At 40.0% G+C, this 25,063-nt stretch overlaps 1 protein-coding gene across 1 annotated transcript in view; it reads right to left on the bottom strand.

Moving 5' to 3' along the window:
• LOC6551515 overlaps nt 1–23,910 on the bottom strand; it is a 105,143-nt gene extending 81,233 nt beyond the window's left edge. Inside the window, exons 1-2 of the mRNA XM_001977147.3 lie at nt 23,806–23,910; nt 21,457–21,744 (exon numbers count right to left, since the gene is read on the bottom strand). Of these exons, the coding sequence (XP_001977183.2) occupies nt 21,457–21,697 (241 nt within the window). The 5' untranslated portion in view covers nt 21,698–21,744; nt 23,806–23,910. The remainder of the gene's footprint in view (nt 1–21,456; nt 21,745–23,805) is intronic.
• Nucleotides 23,911–25,063: the final 1,153 nt, after the last annotated feature.

Below are 25,063 nucleotides of genomic sequence, written 5' to 3'. Positions count from 1 at the left end.
AGGTAACTTTGGGGGGAATCAGATTGCAGTGCTTACTTTCCAGATCATAAACGGTTTGGGTTTCTATCTGCAATGTCCCTTGAGCCTTTCATGCAAAGTAAAATCGAGTTATTTCCATAATTGTTGATTATCCGCTGACCAAAACATTGATTACTTTCGCGTTTTTTTGATAAAAATAATCAGTTTTTTTGCGATAGCAATAAAAATAGTTCTCCAAAACTAGAATGTCATATAGCGTTGAATTCGTAACAAAATTTCCTATCGACCTGTATTCAAAAATGGAAATTCTAATTTTTTGCCATTTTTCGCAAATTTTGATGGGGGTACCCCTTATAAAAAATGTGAAAAATTGTTAAAATTTGATTTCCCGAAAATCATAAAAGTAGTGATAGGCATAGTTAGCTGGGTTTATTAGCAGCACAAAACAGTCTTCATTTTAGCTGTGCCTTCTTTTTTGGCTAAGTTATGGCGAAAACCCCGATTGAAAATATCCGATTTCTGACAACAAATTTTTTTTTCGATTTTTTTTGATAAAAATAATCAGTTTTTTTGCGATAGCAATAAAAATAGTTGTCCAAACCTAGAATGTCATACCCCGTTGAATTCGTAACAAAATTTCCTATCGACCTGTATTCAAAAATGGAAATTCTAATTTTTTGCCATTTTTCGCAAATTTTGATGGGGGTACCCCTTATAAAAAATGTGAAAAATTGTTAAAATTTGATTTCCCGAAAATCATAAAAGTAGTGATAGGCATAGTTAGCTGGGTTTATTAGCAGCACAAAACAGTCTTCATTTTAGCTGTGCCTTCTTTTTTGGCTAAGTTATGGCGAAAACCCCGATTGAAAATATCCGATTTCTGACAACAAATTTTTTTTTCGATTTTTTTTTATAAAAATAATCAGTTTTTTTGCGATAGCAATAAAAATAGTTGTCCAAACCTAGAATGTCATACCCCGTTGAATTCGTAACAAAATTTCCTATCGACCTGTATTCAAAAATGGAAATTCTAATTTTTTGCCATTTTTCGCAAATTTTGATGGGGGTACCCCTTATAAAAAATGTGAAAAATTGTTAAAATTTGATTTCCCGAAAATCATAAAAGTAGTGATAGGCATAGTTAGCTGGGTTTATTAGCAGCACAAAACAGTCTTCATTTTAGCTGTGCCTTCTTTTTTGGCTTAGTTATGGCGAAAACCCCGATTGAAAATATCCGATTTCTGACAACAAATTTTTTTTTCGATTTTTTTTTATAAAAATAATCAGTTTTTTTGCGATAGCAATAAAAATAGTTGTCCAAACCTAGAATGTCATACCCCGTTGAATTCGTAACAAAATTTCCTATCGACCTGTATTCAAAAATGGAAATTCTAATTTTTTGCCATTTTTCGCAAATTTTGATGGGGGTACCCCTTATAAAAAATGTGAAAAATTGTTAAAATTTGATTTCCCGAAAATCATAAAAGTAGTGATAGGCATAGTTAGCTGGGTTTATTAGCAGCACAAAACAGTCTTCATTTTAGCTGTGCCTTCTTTTTTGGCTAAGTTATGGCGAAAACCCCGATTGAAAATATCCGATTTCTGACAACAAATTTTTTTTTCGATTTTTTTTTATAAAAATAATCAGTTTTCTTGCGATAGCAATAAAAATAGTTGTCCAAACCTAGAATGTCATACCCCGTTGAATTCGTAACAAAATTTCCTATCGACCTGTATTCAAAAATGGAAATTCTAATTTTTTGCCATTTTTCGCAAATTTTGATGGGGGTACCCCTTATAAAAAATGTGAAAAATTGTTAAAATTTGATTTCCCGAAAATCATAAAAGTAGTGATAGGCATAGTTAGCTGGGTTTATTAGCAGCACAAAACAGTCTTCATTTTAGCTGTGCCTTCTTTTTTGGCTAAGTTATGGCGAAAACCCCGATTGAAAATATCCGATTTCTGACAACAAATTTTTTTTTTTCGATTTTTTTTGATAAAAATAATCAGTTTTTTTGCGATAGCAATAAAAATAGTTGTCCAAACCTAGAATGTCATACCCCGTTGAATTCGTAACAAAATTTCCTATCGACCTGTATTCAAAAACGGAAATTCTAATTTTTTACCATTTTTCGCAAATTTTGCTGGGGGTACCCCTTATAAAAAATGTGAAAAATTGTTAAAATTTGATTTCCCGAAAATCATAAAAGTAGTGATGGGCATAGTTAGCTGGGTTTATTAGCAGCACAAAACAGTCTTCATTTTAGCTGTGCCTTCTTTTTTGGCTTAGTTATGGCGAAAACCCCGATTGAAAATATCCGATTTTTGACAACAAATTTTTTTTTCGATTTTTTTTTATAAAAATAATCAGTTTTCTTGCGATAGCAATAAAAATAGTTGTCCAAACCTAGAATGTCATACCCCGTTGAATTCGTAACAAAATTTCCTATCGACCTGTATTCAAAAATGGAAATTCTAATTTTTTGCCATTGTTCGCAAATTTTGATGGGGGTACCCCTTATAAAAAATGTGAAAAATTGTTAAAATTTGATTTCCCGAAAATCATAAAAGTAGTGATAGGCATAGTTAGCTGGGTTTATTAGCAGCACAAAACAGTCTTCATTTTGGCTGTGCCTTCTTTTTTGGCTAAGTTATGGCGAAAACCCCGATTGAAAATATCCGATTTCTGACAACAAATTTTTTTTTCGATTTTTTTTGATAAAAATAATCAGTTTTTTTACGATAGCAATAAAAATAGTTGTCCAAACCTAGAATGTCATACCCCGTTGAATTCGTAACAAAATTTCCTATCGACCTGTATTCAAAAATGGAAATTCTAATTTTTTGCCATTTTTCGCAAATTTTGATGGGGGTACCCCTTATAAAAAATGTGAAAAATTGTTAAAATTTGATTTCCCGAAAATCATAAAAGTAGTGATAGGCATAGTTAGCTGGGTTTATTAGCAGCACAAAACAGTCTTCATTTTAGCTGTGCCTTCTTTTTTGGCTAAGTTATGGCGAAAACCCCGATTGAAAATATCCGATTTATAAAAAATGTGAAAAATTGTTAAAATTTGATTTCCCGAAAATCATAAAAGTAGTGATGGGCATAGTTAGCTGGGTTTATTAGCAGCACAAAACAGTCTTCATTTTAGCTGTGCCTTCTTTTTTGGCTAAGTTATGGCGAAAACCCCGATTGAAAATATCCGATTTCTGACAACAAATTTTTTTTTTTCGATTTTTTTTGATAAAAATAATCAGTTTTTTTGCGATAGCAATAAAAATAGTTGTCCAAACCTAGAATGTCATACCCCGTTGAATTCGTAACAAAATTTCCTATCGACCTGTATTCAAAAACGGAAATTCTAATTTTTTACCATTTTTCGCAAATTTTGCTGGGGGTACCCCTTATAAAAAATGTGAAAAATTGTTAAAATTTGATTTCCCGAAAATCATAAAAGTAGTGATGGGCATAGTTAGCTGGGTTTATTAGCAGCACAAAACAGTCTTCATTTTAGCTGTGCCTTCTTTTTTGGCTTAGTTATGGCGAAAACCCCGATTGAAAATATCCGATTTTTGACAACAAATTTTTTCTTCGATTTTTTTTTATAAAAATAATCAGTTTTCTTGCGATAGCAATAAAAATAGTTGTCCAAACCTAGAATGTCATACCCCGTTGAATTCGTAACAAAATTTCCTATCGACCTGTATTCAAAAATGGAAATTCTAATTTTTTGCCATTGTTCGCAAATTTTGATGGGGGTACCCCTTATAAAAAATGTGAAAAATTGTTAAAATTTGATTTCCCGAAAATCATAAAAGTAGTGATAGGCATAGTTAGCTGGGTTTATTAGCAGCACAAAACAGTCTTCATTTTAGCTGTGCCTTCTTTTTTGGCTAAGTTATGGCGAAAACCCCGATTGAAAATATCCGATTTATAAAAAATGTGAAAAATTGTTAAAATTTGATTTCCCGAAAATCATAAAAGTAGTGATGGGCATAGTTAGCTGGGTTTATTAGCAGCACAAAACAGTCTTCATTTTAGCTGTGCCTTCTTTTTTGGCTAAGTTATGGCGAAAACCCCGATTGAAAATATCCGATTTCTGACAACAAATTTTTTTTTCGATTTTTTTTGATAAAAATAATCAGTTTTTTGCGATAGCAATAAAAATAGTTGTCCAAACCTAGAATGTCATACCCCGTTGAATTCGTAACAAAATTTCCTATCGACCTGTATTCAAAAATGGAAATTCTAATTTTTTGCCATTTTTCGCAAATTTTGATGGGGGTACCCCTTATAAAAAATGTGAAAAATTGTTAAAATTTGATTTCCCGAAAATCATAAAAGTAGTGATGGGCATAGTTAGCTGGGTTTATTAGCAGCACAAAACAGTCTTCATTTTAGCTGTGCCTTCTTTTTTGGCTAAGTTATGGCGAAAACCCCGATTGAAAATATCCGATTTCTGACAACAAATTTTTTTTTTCGATTTTTTTTGATAAAAATAATCAGTTTTTTGCGATAGCAATAAAAATAGTTGTCCAAACCTAGAATGTCATACCCCGTTGAATTCGTAACAAAATTTCCTATCGACCTGTATTCAAAAATGGAAATTCTAATTTTTTGCCATTTTTCGCAAATTTTGATGGGGGTACCCCTTATAAAAAATGTGAAAAATTGTTAAAATTTGATTTCCCGAAAATCATAAAAGTAGTGATGGGCATAGTTAGCTGGGTTTATTAGCAGCACAAAACAGTCTTCATTTTAGCTGTGCCTTCTTTTTTGGCTTAGTTATGGCGAAAACCCCGATTGAAAATATCCGATTTTTGACAACAAATTTTTTCTTCGATTTTTTTTTATAAAAATAATCAGTTTTCTTGCGATAGCAATAAAAATAGTTGTCCAAACCTAGAATGTCATACCCCGTTGAATTCGTAACAAAATTTCCTATCGACCTGTATTCAAAAATGGAAATTCTAATTTTTTGCCATTGTTCGCAAATTTTGATGGGGGTACCCCTTATAAAAAATGTGAAAAATTGTTAAAATTTGATTTCCCGAAAATCATAAAAGTAGTGATAGGCATAGTTAGCTGGGTTTATTAGCAGCACAAAACAGTCTTCATTTTAGCTGTGCCTTCTTTTTTGGCTAAGTTATGGCGAAAACCCCGATTGAAAATATCCGATTTATAAAAAATGTGAAAAATTGTTAAAATTTGATTTCCCGAAAATCATAAAAGTAGTGATGGGCATAGTTAGCTGGGTTTATTAGCAGCACAAAACAGTCTTCATTTTAGCTGTGCCTTCTTTTTTGGCTAAGTTATGGCGAAAACCCCGATTGAAAATATCCGATTTCTGACAACAAATTTTTTTTTCGATTTTTTTTGATAAAAATAATCAGTTTTTTGCGATAGCAATAAAAATAGTTGTCCAAACCTAGAATGTCATACCCCGTTGAATTCGTAACAAAATTTCCTATCGACCTGTATTCAAAAATGGAAATTCTAATTTTTTGCCATTTTTCGCAAATTTTGATGGGGGTACCCCTTATAAAAAATGTGAAAAATTGTTAAAATTTGATTTCCCGAAAATCATAAAAGTAGTGATGGGCATAGTTAGCTGGGTTTATTAGCAGCACAAAACAGTCTTCATTTTAGCTGTGCCTTCTTTTTTGGCTAAGTTATGGCGAAAACCCCGATTGAAAATATCCGATTTCTGACAACAAATTTTTTTTTTCGATTTTTTTTGATAAAAATAATCAGTTTTTTGCGATAGCAATAAAAATAGTTGTCCAAACCTAGAATGTCATACCCCGTTGAATTCGTAACAAAATTTCCTATCGACCTGTATTCAAAAATGGAAATTCTAATTTTTTGCCATTTTTCGCAAATTTTGATGGGGGTACCCCTTATAAAAAATGTGAAAAATTGTTAAAATTTGATTTCCCGAAAATCATAAAAGTAGTGATGGGCATAGTTAGCTGGGTTTATTAGCAGCACAAAACAGTCTTCATTTTAGCTGTGCCTTCTTTTTTGGCTAAGTTATGGCGAAAACCCCGATTGAAAATATCCGATTTCTGACAACAAATTTTTTTTTCGATTTTTTTTGATAAAAATAATCAGTTTTTTTGCGATAGCAATAAAAATAGTTGTCCAAACCTAGAATGTCATACCCCGTTGAATTCGTAACAAAATTTCCTATCGACCTGTATTCAAAAATGGAAATTCTAATTTTTTGCCATTTTTCGCAAATTTTGATGGGGGTACCCCTTATAAAAAATGTGAAAAATTGTTAAAATTTGATTTCCCGAAAATCATAAAAGTAGTGATGGGCATAGTTAGCTGGGTTTATTAGCAGCACAAAACAGTCTTCATTTTAGCTGTGCCTTCTTTTTTGGCTTAGTTATAGCGAAAACCCCGATTGAAAATATCCGATTTCTGACAACAAATTTTTTTTTCGATTTTTTTTGATAAAAATAATCAGTTTTTTGCGATAGCAATAAAAATAGTTGTCCAAACCTAGAATGTCATACCCCGTTGAATTCGTAACAAAATTTCCTATCGACCTGTATTCAAAAATGGAAATTCTAATTTTTTGCCATTTTTCGCAAATTTTGATGGGGGTACCCCTTATAAAAAATGTGAAAAATTGTTAAAATTTGATTTCCCGAAAATCATAAAAGTAGTGATGGGCATAGTTAGCTGGGTTTATTAGCAGCACAAAACAGTCTTTATTTTAGCTGTGCCTTCTTTTTTGGCTTAGTTATGGCGAAAACCCCGATTGAAAATATCCGATTTTTGACAACAAATTTTTTTTTCGATTTTTTTTGATAAAAATAATCAGTTTTTTTGCGATAGCAATAAAAATAGTTGTCCAAACCTAGAATGTCATACCCCGTTGAATTCGTAACAAAATTTCCTATCGACCTGTATTCAAAAATGGAAATTCTAATTTTTTGCCATTTTTCGAAAATTTTGATGGGGGTACCCCTTATAAAAAATGTGAAAAATTGTTAAAATTTGATTTCCCGAAAATCATAAAAGTAGTGATGGGCATAGTTAGCTGGGTTTATTAGCAGCACAAAACAGTCTTCATTTTAGCTGTGCCTTCTTTTTTGGCTAAGTTATGGCGAAAACCCCGATTGAAAATATCCGATTTCTGACAACAAATTTTTTTTTCGATTTTTTTTGATAAAAATAATCAGTTTTTTGCGATAGCAATAAAAATAGTTGTCCAAACCTAGAATGTCATACCCCGTTGAATTCGTAACAAAATTTCCTATCGACCTGTATTCAAAAATGGAAATTCTAATTTTTTGCCATTTTTCGCAAATTTTGATGGGGGTACCCCTTATAAAAAATGTGAAAAATTGTTAAAATTTGATTTCCCGAAAATCATAAAAGTAGTGATAGGCATAGTTAGCTGGGTTTATTAGCAGCACAAAACAGTCTTCATTTTAGCTGTGCCTTCTTTTTTGGCTTAGTTATGGCGAAAACCCCGATTGAAAATATCCGATTTCTGACAACAAATTTTTTTTTCGATTTTTTTTTATAAAAATAATCAGTTTTCTTGCGATAGCAATAAAAATAGTTGTCCAAACCTAGAATGTCATACCCCGTTGAATTCGTAACAAAATTTCCTATCGACCTGTATTCAAAAATGGAAATTCTAATTTTTTGCCATTTTTCGAAAATTTTGATGGGGGTACCCCTTATAAAAAATTTGAAAAATTGTTAAAATTTGATTTCCCGAAAATCATAAAAGTAGTGATGGGCATAGTTAGCTGGGTTTATTAGCAGCACAAAACAGTCTCCATTTTAGCTGTGCCTTATTTTTTGGCTAAGTTATGGCGAAAACCCCGTTTGAAAATATCCGATTTTTCACAAAATTTTTTTTATGATTTTTTTTCGTTAAAAATAATCAGAATTTTTGCGATAGCAATAAAAGTAGTTATCCAAAACTAGAATGTCATATAGCGTTGAATTCGTAACAAAATTTCCTATCTACCTGTATTCAAAAATGGAAATTCTTTTTTTTGCCATTTTTCGCAAATTTTAATGATGATAAAAATGTGAAAATTTGTTAAAATTTGTTTTTCCGAAAATCATAAAAGTAGTGATAGGCATAGTTAGCTGGGTTTACAAAAGAGATATTTTTTAGATTTTGGACACCTTTTAGCGCAATTATGATGAAGACGCTATGAAAAAATTTAATTTGGTCACAAGTTGGTCTCTTGACGTTTCTTTAATTATTGTAAGTATCTCAATAAATGACGTTAATAGCTTGTGATTATACCGCTCCTATCTGCCGCAAATAACAGCAGGGTGTCATTTGGGTATTTTAAGCCACAAATTGTCAGTATTTCGAACTGAAATTCAATTGCAATCGAGCTGAGGGAGCTGGGAGCTGGTGAGTTGTGGCTGCCAGTCGTTTTGCTGCCCGATAATGACAGACAGAACCGGATCGGACGTACCCTTTCGATATCTTATCGGCTTGACACACTGTCCGGCAATCAGCAGCTGCTTTTTCGACCCGCCCCACAACCATTTTCGCACATCCCTTTTCCGGACGGAAAGGAACATTAAATGGACACCACAGAAAGCAATCAGAGTGCGATTCCTATCCGATATCCTGGCACATGACCAATACACAGACAGCTCGGCATACGTATGTGAGTGTGTACAAATTATAGAGATGTTTGTCGGTTGCGCAATAAAAAGTGCATTTTATTTTTAATCCGTTTTATGTGGCTGTTGATTTTGCGATCAAACAGCTTAATCTTTCCACCGCAAATTTATAGCAGACACACACACTGGCGTTTATTTAACGGTCAAATTTACACATGTTCACCATGGCGCCCTTTGCCAAGCCGTAAATTCTTGTAAAAATAATTTTAAAAATAACGGGTGAAGAGAACAAAATTAAAGAGCAAAAGAAAGTTTTGGCCACAGACCGCAAAGGCGAAAGCAAAACGGAATCAAATGAAGAGTGCTGCACAGCCACAGATACAAATGTTGCGCTACAGATACAGATACAAATGCAGAGACTCGTTCAGATACAGATACAGATACAGATACAGATACTGATACTAAGATGGCGCAGGATGCCCCAGGATGTGTGCAGATGTTTATCGCAATTGCTGGCAGCTTTGTGGCCGTCTGGTTGCCATTCAGCAGATTTTGGACTTTCGACTATCAGCTTTCGGACTTGGTACTTTGGACTTCGCCCATGCGGTCACTAATTGAAATTGGAATCGGAACCTGATGAAACTAAAAAGAGGATTTCATAAGCGGGCAGCCCACGAAAACAAATGGGCTAAGATGCAGCTAAGTATGGATAAGGCACGGAAGTCCTGTTTCTGTTTTAAACTTCTATTCAATATACACGTATGAATGCTGTGATTACAGGTCATTCGCATATTATGACACTCCCCAAAGTTGCCCAATCCCATGGCAACATTGCAGTCATCCATCTCAAAACGCATCCCCTTCCAGGGACTTTCAGCAAATCTCTGCAGCATAAGCCGATGTCTCAATTGTGATCTGGTGATGGATGGCCTTGTGGCTGTGGATTTTCCGATACGAGACGAAGCAGCGCTGGGGCCAAGAGTCATTTATGACCATTACAAAACCAAATGAAAACAAAATACGAGAGCCATCGAAACAAACACGATTTTCCCACTCGTTACGTGGGTTTCGGATTGTGGGAATGTGCGGAAAAGTCAAAAAGGGACGAGCAGGACAAGTGACGACTGAATGACAAGGGTAAACAATTAATTGGGAACAAAATGCGAGCTTTCTCTGCGTATCGCGGTGTGCTTGTGACAATGAAGATGAAGATTGCTCTTGGATTTCCCGCTGCTCACCCCCAAAAAACCCCCACAAACCGAGTTTAAAGCGCTAAAACTTTTATCATTAACGTTGAGAATCAGCTTAAGACCGTGTGATTCGCAGGGCGGGGGGTCGCGATAAATGTCAGAAGGTGTTCTTCGCTTCGCCTGTGTGTGTGTGTGTGTGTGTGTGTGTGTGTCGCAAACTGTAGCATACTTTTCCGGGACGAGCACACAAAAAGAAATGTCGAGGAAAACTCCAAGCCAAGCAAATTGATTAGACTCACAAACACACACATGTGAGGGCTGGGACCACATTTGCTTTGGCCATGAACCCAATGGCTAAGACCCCCACCGCCCCCTGCCACGCCCGCTCTTGTCGAACGCCCACCACTTGAGCCATTTGCCTTTGACGTTGGCCGCGTTTTTGCCAGCAGTGTACAACGTACAACGCTGCGTATGCGCATTATTTGAAACGAGCACAGTGGAAACATTTTTGCACAGCCACTGTGTATGTGCGTGTATGCTCGTGTTTTTTTGTATTTGTGTGTGTTTTTATGTTTTTTATGCGCTTTGGGTGTACTTTGCTTTGGCAGCGCTTAAAATAATTTAATTGTTAGCATAAGCTCTTTAATGTGCAGCCCTCACTTCCCTACTTCCGCTCCTAATGGCCCGTCTACGTTGGCTTACATTTCAGCCAATTACGAAGGCTTAAACGCATTGGATAGGCCAAAAGGCGCCGAGAAGCAGGCGGATCGACAATTTCCGAACTATTCACTGGAAATGGATTAGTTTGCTTTCAATATAGTTGCCTTGTGAAAGGAGGAATTATGCCTTAATGTTATTAAAGCTCAGCTTAATCTATGAAAAGAAAATATTATAGGTTACCGTACGACTGTTTATCATATTTCCTAAAAGTGAAAATCCAGCTTTTCACAGTATTTTTTCGATAGCAATAAAAACTCTATTTTTTGTCCTTTATTTTCAGATTTTGATGCTGTTATTAAAATGCGAAAAGTAGTCAAAAAACGGAGCTACGCATATTAGCGGGAGAAGTGGGGTTTGTTAGCTTGGCTCAATTCCTGTAGAAATCATTCACTATTTTAGCCATGTGGCACAAATTAACTGCCTAATGATACAAAAAAGGTAATTTTGAATAAATTTATCTGTAGCTACCAATCAGGTATATATACGATTTCTGTTGTTACCTAACAAGGACTTCTTGACTAACACACACGTGACTGCGAGTGCAGCTCATTGTTTCTCAAAAGATATTTATTTTCAAAGGACCTTACGGCATTTAGCAAGAGTTTCCAGAGAAATGGCTGCAAGTCGGTAAACCTGATACTTCCGACGGGAAAACTTCAGTATTTAATGAGATATTTGCTGGGCAGTCCCCGAAAAACTTTAGGTGCAGAGCACACAAAGTGGTGGGGAATGGACGGCAGGGGAATCGAAATGCAAACAATAATACACAATAATGATAATCCGTATAACTTCATTCGAATGTTGACTAAACTAAGCAATGCACATTATGCAAATGTCCATTCATGCGACATGCGATAATATTTGCATTTGACGAACGGCAAACTGCACAAACGTACAGATAATCAGCGGCGTGGAAAGGGGGCTTTTGGGGCGTGGCAAGGCTAGACCAGGCCCACAAACAAATAAGCCAAATTAATGTTAAAAGGCATCATTGGGAAATTAATTACAATCATGTTACACGTGCAACTGGCCTCAGCTCGTATTTTACTCGCCCAATTTTCCCCGACTGTTTGATCCCTTTCCCCCATTTTCCACCCATTTTCCGTCGAACTTTCCCCCGTTGCGGCATTCGAAAATTGCCAAAATGAAATGAAATATTTGCAAATCCTTCGAATGCGCATGTAAATGACAGTTGAAAGCCAGTTTTGCACCAATAAAAGGCGCTTTCGCATGGGCGAATTATGAAAAGGAAACATTATAGTCGGATTCTGGCAATTATTCAAAACTGATAAATATTTCGAAGTGTAGTGCCAATAAAACAGCTTTTTATTATTTATATTGGGTAATTGCAAAATATTTTTACAGCAAATTGGGCATTGTCGTATAGAAAATGGTTTGGAAATCGTAAATATTCGGCTAATTATGGATGAGAAATTAAGAAGAATGTTTCCAATGAATTACCCAATACTTTTCCAAAGAATTCCCGTTCCTTAAATTGGCCACTTTAAAAAGCGTGAATCTGGGCAAAAGTTGGCTTTGTTGTCGGCGCTGGCCAATTCAGTTGTTGGCCCAATGCCACCCCCGCTGCCAGCCCCCGTCCATCATCAGCTTTAAGCCCCCTGTGGAATACCGCCCCTGAAGAGCCCCTGGAAACCCCCTTTTCAACTGCTGACGACGCCCGCTGTGCTGCTGATAGCAAACAGTTGTTTTGCATAAAAATGCCGTTGCAGTTGCAAGAATGGCACTGCGGAAAAGGATGGGCGCAAAGTATTGTACGAGTATGTATATTGCACATGTATGCATATGTATCTACGCGTATATACGAGAATATCGGGCGTTTATTCCTTGTTGTTGCTATGTAAACATACAATAAATATGTGGGAATCCTTTCGCCCACACACGCACACCCGCACACACGCACACCCGCCCCACCCACCGCCATGTCCATCGGTTGTGCCATGTGGTTGGACTTTGAAGCCCCAAAGCTGGAATTATGTTATGCTAATTGAATATGTGTATAATAAAAAGGCTCGTCGCAAAGGTCACTCTTTTTATTTGTTGGCAGTGCCCATTTCATGGGTTTTTCGGTCAGCAAAAGCAAACTTTCTGTGGTCAAAGGATTTGGCATTGGGTGTGCTTCAAAGGCAGGCAAGTTTGCACTTTCGGAAACTTCAACTTTTCTTGGTGCGCAATCTTGCGTGATGATATTTTCTGCCAACAATGCCTTGCTCGATCTTTATATTTTATTTGAAATACATTCATTAGGCATTTCATTTTCAGGTTGTTTTGCAGGGTAACCTGCTTGTCCTTGGCAAGGACTCCTTGCGGCCACTTGCTTATCGGCAGCCTGGCTCGTTTTCTGGCCCCACTTTTTGTGTCTCCTCGAAGAACGTTATTTTGCATTTTGATGGCTTTAATATATGGAGAACGACGGGCAGCCGGGGCAAAAGGATGCGACTGGAGGCGAATGCCTTAAGGGCGGGGAGTTGGGTCATCTTGGCCAGCCACGTCACGCAGATGGTGAAAATTTGCTGGCCAGTTGGCCAACGGGACATTCGAGCATCAGATGGCTGACGGGGCATATTTTTTCCCAGCGGCAACGGCTCATTTCAATATACCCCATTCAACCTTCTACGGGGACCCGTGGAGCGGAGTGTTCTCCGTGATTTTCCACAACTCATCGGCGAGATTGGCCATTAAAAGTGCGAGAAATGGGGCCAGATGGCCAGATGGCCAGATCGGCTCTCATGATTCCCGGCTACCAACGGTTTAGTTCGATTCATGGGCAAAAGGTCTTGGGGACACTGCACTCCTGGACTCACTCTCATTTTAAACCTTTTACTTTGGGCAGTCACTTTGCTGAATTAGCTCAATATCGGTGTAGATGCTCCAGCCGATTAATCAGCTAAGACTTTTCCAAGTTGACCTTTTCCCTTTGGCATCCAAGCAAAATTGCTTATTTATAGCCTGTTCGCCATTAACGAGTCATGCTCGCTGGTTATCCTTTGGCCCTATTTGCCGCGCATTAAGGAGCAGGATAAAGTTATGGGAGAACATGGCAACTTTTCACGAATTAAAAACTTTGCAGCAAGTGTCACATGAGCTAATTCTTTTGGACTATCGTGGTAGCTTAAAAGTGGTATAGTTACTACCTCTGGATAATAAGTGATATATTTTGAGCTCTTTGGAATTTCAAATATATGATGATTTTCCAACCTGCACTTAGCGGCTGGTAAGAGGCTGACTTTTGAGCAAAGGTCAGGTCAAACATGTATAACCTTATGAACTTTGAATTGGCAGTTGGCAAGGGTGACTCGTTTGATCTCCTCCTGGTACTTGTGCCTGTCTTGAGCTGCCACCTTGCCACTTTCCCACAGACAGCCATCATTTATTTCGCCTCCTGCCTTCTCGGTGCCCAATGCCCCAACTCCCCAACTCCCCGGCTCCCCATCATTCGCATCTCTCTATCCATCATTGGATGAGCCGAGTTGCTGTTCGCAGGTTGGGCAAACATAATCCGAGCATGTTTTCAATTAATTTAATGCCGCATCCCAATTTGCCGTCTGATGTGTGTGTGTGTGAGTGTGTGCTTGTTTGTGCCGCTTGCCGCAGAAAGTGTGCCACACATGCGAATGATTAATGCGACTTCGTCGAGTCGGCAACTTTATTGCCATCCATCGGAATGGCGGGATGTGAATGCTGTGGATGTGAGCGCAAGTGTGGGTGGAATAGGCACTTCAATTATTCATCCAGACGATTGCGTCGCCAAATACGAGTGTTTCGCCTAATGAGATCTGCACATTTGTTTGGCTGCAATACTCCCAATCAGGACTCGAGATTCTCCCGACCGAAAGCCCTGCATCCTGCATCCTGCATCCTGCATCCTGCATCCATTTCTTTTCGCACTCCGTTGTCTGGGCGAAACTTTTCGGTTATTTTTATCACGACAACCACGCATCGTTGCTCTCGAACAACAGGAATCAGTGCAAAAGGGCAAAGACACGGCGCCCGGCGAAAGAGACGGAACTAGGCTGCCGCGAAAGAGACGGCTACACCGGGCTCAGAACGAGACGGAGCGCTGTGCACTCAAACGTGGCGATGACAGAGGCTGATGCGCTGCCAAGGCCAAGAAGTGCAAACCAAATGCCACTTGCACCTCATTAGAATGGGGCAGTTGGGAAATATGATGGCGAAAGGAACTGTGAATAGTTATCTAGTACGACGCCAGGCGGAATGTGGCTTTGGATCGACAATAGCCTGGAAATCGTAAGTAGAGAGCACAGAAAGCCAAAAGAGCTGAAAAACATTTTGTGGCTTAGGGTATGAGTAACTTGTAAACGGAATCCTGAAAAAAGAGGTAAAGCTTTTCAGACCACGTCAAAATATTCCAAGTAATGTGCAGGGAAATACGCATTTCTGCAAGTTGCTGTCTAAAGAACGAATTCCTTTTGAATATTCAGATATAAGCATTTTAAGTTTCAATTAACTTATAAAGTTTTTAATAATAGCACTGTTGCAGAGCACTTGGCTATAATTAATAACTTTCTGAGTGCGTTTTCTTCCACCTGCGTCCATGTCGAACTGGTGGCTCCACTCGCCTCGAATCGGTTCGCATGGAACCGCATGGAAACGAATCGCATTCATTTGAATCGAGTCGAATCGAATCGAATAGCGAATGTTTGCCCAATTGTTCGGGATGTGCAAATGAAACGTGGCATTTCCGCTGGCGAGCGCCATGGTGTTTGCCCAATTGCGATTGAGTAACAATTATTCGTGTGTTTTTGCTGGCACTCCTTGTTATCATCGTTATCTCGCCCCGCCACTCAACCGCACTCACACACTCACACACTCACACACTCAAGCCCATCCACTCATACACTCATGGACACATGGACTCATGCACCCATACATCCATGCTCATCCCGCTCTGTTTGCCTTCGCCATTGCGGTGTGGATTTTTAATTTTGTAGGTTGTGCATGTTATGACAAGTGCGATGCAAATAAGTAATATTCGCATGTGGCACAGCAGCGGATACAGGCGAGGCATCGCAGCCAGGAGCAGGGCACAGGACGCAGGATCTGGAACATAAAAAGACCATTAGCTAGAGTGGCTGGCTGCCTGATTGCTTGGCGCAGCGAGTTTCCCAAAAGAACACACAATAAATACTTTGTTCGCTGATTGAAAGTGGTAGGCAAACGCAGGTTAACTTTGCCATAAATATCCTTCGATGAATCGAATAAAAAGCAGCATTAGCTAAAGGATTCCCTATACTTTAAAGACCAAGTTAATGGCTTCCCCATACTTTCTCAACATCAGTATTGGTCAGTGATTTGGCGGGCACATGTGCTCTGCCTAATTAGCTGTGGCCCAGTTCCGTGGCAGGACAACGTGCTCTCGAAGATCTACCGGATGCTCCCGGGCATCCTGGCCGCGTGCCAACGCGAGGCTGGCCCAAACGGAAACGGAAACGGAAACGGAAATGGAGTCCAAATAAGCGAATAAAGAAATAAGTAAGAAGCGGGAAGCCAGAATAACGAAACTAATGAAAATAATGCTCAAAACTACATGGTCCCAAGGGGGACAGAATGTTGGGAGGGGGCTTTCTAGGAAGTGGGTCACTTAATAGGGATGCTGCAAGTGGGGCCCACATGGCGGTGAGCCTAGAACTGGCACACCATCAAAATAATTAATATCCTTTCAAATGTAACATGGACTAATTACCAGTACAACTGCGCCAACAACAATATGTAGGGCATCCGAGTAGAGCAAGTTGCCTCTAAAAAGGACAACAGCATCCACAGACTAGTGTCTGTGTGTGTGCGCCTAGTCAAGGTCGTGTGCTTACATGCGAGTATGTGTGCCTTCCCATGGGTGTGGGTGTGTTTGTGCATTTACCGGCCGTCTTGTATTTCGAATGGGCGGGAAACACTGCTCCGCTTTTCTTTTTGGCCAGCTCAATCCCTGCTTACCATTGTCATTGCTTTTCTTTTTTCCTCCATCTCTCCGTTTTACTCTCACTCTCTGCGTGCTCCCATGCCCTTTCCAATTCCCATTTCCTTTGTCTTGCCCACTTGCTCAAAAACTCATTAGTCAAAGCATTTGCTAGGGAAAATTCCCAATTAAGCGTCTACCGAGCCAAACAATGTGAAACTGGCTGAATAGGTCGTTTCGATTGATAGATACCCTGCCTATTTTCAGGGTATTAATTTGTAATATTATAATAAAAACTCCATCATAGCTTTTAGTCATCCATTTAGGTAATCACCTTTTGCTAAATGTATAATTATTACCAAACTGTATTACCAATAACAAACGAAAAGTGCTGACTCACGCCAACTGAAGCCAGCGGAAAGCGTAGCATACCTTTTGGGGCCAAGTGGTCGGGAAACATGGCTTATCGAGTTGGTCTGCTCCGCCCACAGTCGCTTAGATCGTGTGTGCCGGATAACCTTTTCGCTCTTCACTGTTCGCCTTAATTAAATCCATATAAGATTTGCTTTTAATCAGAATCGCTCTCATATCCGACTTCAAGTGCAATTGAGACACTGTCGAACAAGCGGCAAACAGGACGATAATGTGGATCCAGGCGGCTGAGCAAGCTCCGACTCGGCAGTTCCATCAAACAAACATGCATCTTCCTTTGCAGTCAGCGACTGTCGCCGATTTAATTAATCTGACATCATTTATTATGCCAAAAAAGGAGAAAGGTTGTTGCAAGTGCCACTGGATGCATGTCGGCGGGTGGTGGCAATAATGCACCAGGCTCCAGCACCATTATCATCATCCTCTCACACAAGCCAAGAAATTGCTTTTTAACGCACACTCACGCAGCGGCGAAGGGATGTGCGTGAAGGGGTCGAAAGGCGGCCAAAGTCCTGGGATCGGACCAAAAGTGATGCAGTTCGCTGGCTTAAGTGTCGTGTCCCGATGTCCCAGTGTCCCAGTGTCCTGCTGCAGCCAGGTCCTTGCGCCCCTCGTTCGAATGCGAGGCAGTCAGCCCGAGTTTCAATTTACATTCACGTTGATTTTTTGTTAAATTGGGTTTGACTTTGGCTGTCGTTGGCAACGATGGCAGCGCAGGTTGCAAAAAATCAACATTGACACAGACGCAAAAGGTGAGTAAGCGACCCGGCGGCCCAGGTGAGCAAAATATAAAAAAAGCATTAAAAGGAGGCCAGTCATCGCTGTGTAGCTGCTACTATTGGATATGAGTCCCAGAGGCCAGAACTCCAACCAACAAGTCACGAGTGCTTCATCAGCGCCCTATTACCGTCGCAATAGTTTCTGATTATTAGTTATGGAAGCCGGCTAAAAGGATCAGATATCGCGAAATTGAATCCTGGACCAAGGTCCCCAAGGACAATAGAGGTGGCCTCTAAAGGTGGCTCAACGTTAAATAGAACAAATTGAAGTGGAAATTAATTACACACATTGTTATGAAATGTGGCCTAAGACTTAAGATTAAGATTAATGCTGAGTTACCCCAAACTCAGGCAGTCAACGAAAACTAATTTCCCTATGCCTTCGCAGAGGAAACCAAATTATTTTACGCATATTAAACTTCGCTAATGAGAGTAGACAAACTCTTCCAATGGCCCCCAAAAAAACACATCCCATGCGATTGTTAACTACGAAAATAACATGATGTCTATGATGAGTAAATTTATAGTCTCTATAATGGCAATTAACCCAGAACGAGGCACTTCGGGATGACTGGCATGGCCCATAAATTGATGGGCCTGGTGTATCAAGTGCGATTAATCGACGCTAAATGAAATTAATAAGCTGCTCAAAGTTTGTCGGGCCAAAAGGACTTGGCCAAGTATTATACTTAGTTCAGGGCCACCGCTTATCGGCAGTCGCGTGCATGGCATTTTGCGAACATTTCAATTATACATAATTACAATATTAACACTAAGCCCCACACAAGCCATCCCATTCCGGCCGAAAATCTATTCCAAAACTCCCAGCATAGACCCTCCATTGTTTGCACGTCGTCACGAGTGGCGGCAGTTTGATTATAATTAATACTTAAATCCCAATTTGAAAGGCATTCCATCCATTACGCCCAGCTGGCTATCAATTTGGTTTCAGCCGATGGGCCGTTGGGCTTGTCGAAAGTTTTGATCGCTGTCATCGCTCAAGCGATGTGATTCCTAATCCCACTGAAAAACAATCGGAAAACCGAAAAACGAGGATTAGGCACCCACTTGCCTGCAAAGATAATGAAAATATTATTGCTGTGCTTTGGTTCGCTTTATTTTCTAGATTTATTTGATTTTATTAATCTCTGGGCAAATGTGTTGCATGTGTGTATTTTTGCATGGTAAAATTGATTTGCTTTCAACAAATAATTATAATTATACTCAGTTTTAATTATATTAAAGTTCCAAAAAGCCATTTCAGTGTTTTATTCATATTCATTATCCCCCTATTTTATGATCCCCTAGCTAAGGTACTGCTAATGACAAATTTGCACATTAATGTAAGCTCAAACAGCCCAAAACTGCTGAAAATCGTTAAAAATCAAATATTCTTGTTAGTTTTTGCAACAACTGCTCAGCTTTCGTCACAAACCGAGGTTGAGATCGAAAAACAGACGCACAGACACATGCAAATGGTTGTCATCAATTACGCGTGAAAAGCGAAAATAAAAGGACGGCTGGGAAGCGGAAAAAAGCTAGAAGTGCAGCATATCCTCGGCGCAGGACACAGGACACCAGCACTTTGCCTGTTGCCTTTCGGCGAACTAATTAGCGTGAATTATGGGAGTTTGATGGCTTGGCCCTGCTTAGCATGCCCCAATGAATGGTCGACAGTTTTGTTGACCATTTGTTGCACGCCACCACCAGCAATACCACTCCCACATTGGCGAATTAAGGGCCGATTGAGGGATATATACATACACATTCGAGGACGATTCCGAATCAATAGACGAAACGCGAATGTTATCTGCCACAGTTACATTCATTTATTTCCACACACAAAGACGACTTTGATTGATTGAGCCGCCGGCGGAGTGGAGCATATGTAACTGCCAGCCACTGGATGCTCATCCAAGGACCATTATCAGGATCTGTGGATCTGGAGGCCGGGTTTCGAGTGCTTGGACCCTTTGGTCGGCATCTTTACGACCCCGCTCCTTTTTAACTTGACATTTATAGCATCACACGCACTCGCCTCATTTTCTCTGCCTGTCTGTCTGTCTGCGCCTCACATGTTTATTATACTATATGTTTGCCAACTTAATTGGTAGTTATAGACGTTCAACTTTAATCCTTGTGGCGGGCAGACCAGCCATAAAATAAAAACAAAGAGGCAGTCTCAAGGAGCGCTCGGGAATTCCGAGCGGCGACTTGAATAGAACTTATTTAAATACCTATTACATACGATTAAGGGTTTATTGAATGAAACGTGGCTTAAATTCGTAGCCGAGAGCCTAGGCATTTTGTTTAAACTAATTTCAATTGATTGTTTTGAGCAGGGTACTACAAAGTACGCAGCTATACAATTGTCAGTAAACCTATTATTATTACAATCTGTTCTTCATTAATTTCTCCCAGTTTATACGTGGTTTTGCTTCAGGCACTTGGGTGAGTTGTCTGGAGTTTCTCGCGGCCCTCAGCCGCATCCTTCTTGGAAGGATGTCGAGGTGGCCTCACAGTTATCCAGGCAAATCAAACGACTGCCACGATTGCAACTGCATTCTCAGCGGATCCGTGCTTATGGCAGCTTCCGGCTGCCAGATGGATGGACTTTTGTCTTCGAACTTGAAGACGCCTAATTGGAGAATGGGAAACGGGGATCGGAGCACAAGTGAAATCAAATTTAATGCAAAATTAAGTAAACTTTCGGTGGCGCCTTCTGCGGCGGAAGCAGCTCCGGATTTCAATTGGAGATTCCCTCTCCGGCTGGCAGAGTTGTCCTCGCACTTTTGTAGAGACTTTTATATTTTGTTTGGCTAGGAGTTTTGTATTCCTTTTTTTCTTTTTTGGCATCTTTCAACTTGTAGCCGCAGCTGGCACGAAAAATTCCAACTTCAGACCGAGTGCCTATCTCTCTCGTGTGTGCGTCTTATTTAATTTGGGAAAGGCCGCCGCATGTTCGTTGACTTTATTTGCTGTATGTAATAAAATTAAAGCCCTTTAGCTATTGTACTTTCCAAAAAGAAAAGACCAACAAAAAAAGAAACCAAAAGCAGGGCCGAAGAACAAATTGTATCTGTATGTACGCGGTGAGGGGCAGGCAGGCCATGTGGACCCAACGAGCCATGAATGCAGACTCTTAGCCCGGGATATGGCCATTAAGTTGGCCTTTTTACGACCACAGTAGTCCTAGATGGTGCGTATGTCTGTCTGCCAGGACATGCCCACTATACCCACACATGTGCATCCCAAGCACCGCAGTCATGTCGGGGATTTTGCCTACAATCTGACCCCACCACACTGTATATTTAGTTTTCCCATCACTTTAGTCTCGGCTTTTATAATGAACTTGCTGAAAAAGATGGAATAGCTGCATATATCATCATGCCCATCATTACCATCATAATTACGCTGTTCAATGCAATTCGAGATCTGGGCGTGAGTTTATTGGCTTTGCAATTTGTGAAATTGGTTTTTGCACTTCAATTGAACTTAAATTCGGGAAAATGGGAAAAATGCGGAGTTCAATCCATAAAAACTTTGCACACAATAGGAAATAATACTTAAATCAAATTTGTTATCAGCCACACGGATTTAACACACAGCTTATGTGTTGTTATACTTGAATTATGGATCTTGGAGGATATAATATTGTAACCTTAGACCTCGTATGGCCTATAAAATACTATAAAGTTTCAATACAGCAACCACTTTCGTTGTGCAAATGATGTATAATTATTTGTTTACTATGCCCTGTTTAAAGTGAATAAGTTGGCGTAATCTTTAGTAGCACTTACCTCCACAGTGATCCTTGAAGTCGTCGCAGCAATCGCCGAGCTTGAGGCAGGCGTGGTCGCAGTAGCAGGGCTTGTCGCTGAGGTCCTCGATGATGGCGTTGATGGGAGCCTTCTGGACGACGCAGGAGGAGTCACGGCCGTTGCAGCAGAGCTGTGCCTCCCGGCAGGACCCTCCGGATACGAAGGGCAGGAGCTGCGGCTGCGGCAGGACGACGGCCAAAAGAAGCAGCAGCAACGACATCGTCTCACCGAATCGGATCGAAATGCGGTCTGTGTGCGGATTTAAGCCTGCGTATTTGATTTGTTGAATTTCAGTCCGTGCTGTATTACACACACACACACACTAGCACACACAAACATGCATGCAGATACCCAAAACTCAAATAGCCACCCACTGGTGCATTAGTATGCAAATGCAATTTACGCCCAGCAGCGGAAATTAAAACTAAAATTGAATTATGGGCTAAAATTCGAATGGAGCGAAATTTCTGGGGCCAAATCGAAGCCAACCAAAGGCAAACAAAAGGCAAAAAACAAACAAACAACACGAAAGATATTACACACTAAAATCGACAACGCACAAATATGAACTCCACTCGACTCGAAAGCGGTGCAAAGTGGGTCGGTTATTCGTAAGGAGGGCGACCTGTAAACCTATAGCCTCTACCTTTGCCTGTAAATCAATGCCGCCAAAAGTGGGGGGCGTTGTGGGTGCTGCCCTGCTACTTTGCATAAAATATTGAGCAAATGGCAACAAAGGAGAACGTGGCTCCAACTCCAACTCCACTTCCGACTCAAATTCCTGCCCCGACCCCAACTCTAACTCCAGCCCCGAATCGGCATCCGAATCCATCTCCGCCTCCATTTGGTTGCCATTGCCGTGTCCGGGATAATAAAACAAAGACTTCAATTTTCATAAATCGTTGCCAAAGCGAATCGCAACAGACAGCGAGAATTTATATTAACAGCTGTGTCAGTGCCCAAGTGGGGCGTCCAAGTCCAATCCAGTTCCACTTCCAGTCGCAAATCCCACACTCAGAAAAATACCACACGATTCAGTTGGAGCTCCCCATTTTAAATGGCTAGAGACGCTTTCTGTTTACTACCTTTTTTAGCTGTAATAATTTGCATCTTCCTATCTGTATCTAAAATATCAAATGGCTTTCATATGAGTTTGAAATATACTTTGAAATAACTTTTTCGAGTTTTTGGGCAATAGGACAATATCGATTACAATATAAGTAAAGCGGTATCGGGGATTTTTGCTCCGTGCTGCCCTGCTTCCTTTTGTGCCTCCAGAGGAACTCGCGATGCCCATAAGTCCTTCACGTCTCCATGTGACCCGGATGACTCAATCCACTCGTAAAGTGGCGCTCTACTTGCACTGTGCGCGGTGTGATTTAAACAGTCGCACTCAATCTGGCGGGGATTCGGCTGCGGATTCGATCGGAGTGATTCCGGGTCTGTTTATAGCCAGGGGAGTGGGGATAGCAGCGGTGCAAAGTGAATTGAAAATCGCGTGGAGCACGGGATTCAGACTGACCCAATCGAAACTCGAATCAATTTCCCATTGATACACATCTGAAGGTAACTTTAACGTTGAGAAAGTTGTGTGATTGCAATAAAAATGTAATAAATTCAAAATTATTGAATAATTTTTAATTATTTGATTGAATGGCTTTGAAGAAATGGTAGTTGGTAACCTTTTTCCTTGGCATCCACTTTGAGATCTGTAAACGTCTTTCAAATAAGCACAACAAAGCAGGCCACTTTTCACTGCACCCGACCATTCATTCATTCATTCATTCACAGTCACTTGTTTACCCACTCATTTGCCCACTCATTCACAAAACATCCACTTGCCGCGTTGTTTTAAATGTGCCGCTGGACTTTGATGAATTTTTTTTTCTGGACTTTCGGACGGGACGAGGGCACAAAAATAAATATTATGCGGCGCTGCTTGTCTGCATGAGGGCAAATAAATTATTTCGTAAGCGTCGGCGACCCGTAGCCGCAAAACAAAAGGAAAGGACAGAAAACCACAAGCCAAACTAAATTTGCGGCAAATATTTTCCCTTGTGTGCACTGGTGTGTGTGCGTTGGTGTTTGTGTGTGACAGCACGCGACATAAATGTCCTTTAATGATTAATAACTTTTCACTCCTTTTCGCGCGCACAAGCGTTTCAAGTTTCACTCAACAAAAAAGAAATACAAAACATCGGCGGTCTTATCCCACATCCTGTTCCATATCAAAATCCAATAAGCCGCCCACGAGCAACAACAACTGGCGATCCTTGTCACGTAAACAAAAAGAGAAGTCCTCACACGTGTTGACAGCGTTTGGCTTACGTTCGTTGGTTGTTTGGTCGGTTGGTAAACTTTCGGCCAGGATACACTGAGCAAAACTGCCGGTCACGAGATGCGCACGCTGCGAAAGCCGGTCGACGACTGTGCCTTCTTCTCGTCGCGTGGTGAATTATAAAGCCTCTAAGGCAGCGACGTCGCTGCTTCGGCTTCGCTCGGCATTATCCTTCGGCCCCGCTCGGCATTATCCTTGCAGTTGCGCCGCTGCTGACGCCGCCGCCGCCGTCGCCGCCGCCGCTGCGCCGTTTGTTGCGAGCGGTACTTGCTGGGCTAGCCGCCCCCCTCCCGGTGCTCAGCACCTCCTTTCGGTTGCAAGGACCTCTATGCTCGGTGGTGAGTTCCTTTCGGAGCTGCAGGCCATCGCCATATGGCCGTAATATCAGGCGACAACCTGCCGCGATAACCCACAACAAATGGTGATGACGACAGCGATAATGCGTCCGAATAAAACCAACTACAATGAGGCAGGCCAAAGGACCACGGAAATTATGCAACAACATTGTAAATACGGATGTCCTTGCCTAGGATGCATTTATAAGTGATTTCATATTAAAAGCAAACAGGAAAGGTACAGCATTATATACATACGAGTGTAAGTGAAAAAGATAATCATGAACTTGAAGTAAGATTAAATTTAGTTTTATCACGTTTTTTGACCAAGCCATGCAGAAAACCCCGTTTGATAATATTCGATTTTTGACATTTTTAAATTTGTGTTTTTTCATTTAAAAAACTCAGTATTTTGTCGATAGCAATAAAAGTAGTTCTCCAAACCTAGAATGTCATACCCCGTTGAATTCGTAACAAAATTTCCTATCGACCTGTATTCAAAAATGGAAATTCTAATTTTTTGCCATTTTTCGCAAATTTTGATGGGGGTACCCCTTATAAAAAATGTGAAAAATTGTTAAAATTTTATTTTCCGAAAATCATAAAAGTAGTGATAGGCATAGTTAGCTGGGTTTATTAGCAGCACAAAACAGTCTTCATTTTGGCTGTGCCTTCTTTTTTGGCTAAGTTATGGCGAAAACCCCGATTGAAAATATCCGATTTCTGACAACAAATTTTTTTTTCGATTTTTTTTTATAAAAATAATCAGTTTTTTTGTGATAGCAATAAAACTAGTTGTCCAAACCTAGAATGTCATACCCCGTTGAATTCGTAACAAAATTTCCTATCGACCTGTATTCAAAAATGGAAATTCTAATTTTTTGCCATTTTTCGCAAATTTTGATGGGGGTAC

This window comes from Drosophila erecta, unplaced genomic scaffold (genome assembly GCF_003286155.1).
Source record: "Drosophila erecta strain 14021-0224.00,06,07 unplaced genomic scaffold, DereRS2 tig00000279-arrow-arrow-pilon, whole genome shotgun sequence".
NCBI classification, from domain to species: Eukaryota; Metazoa; Arthropoda; class Insecta; order Diptera; family Drosophilidae; genus Drosophila; species Drosophila erecta.
Note: the sequence above shows the minus strand (reverse complement) of the source record. Positions and strands in the feature narration are given on the sequence as shown.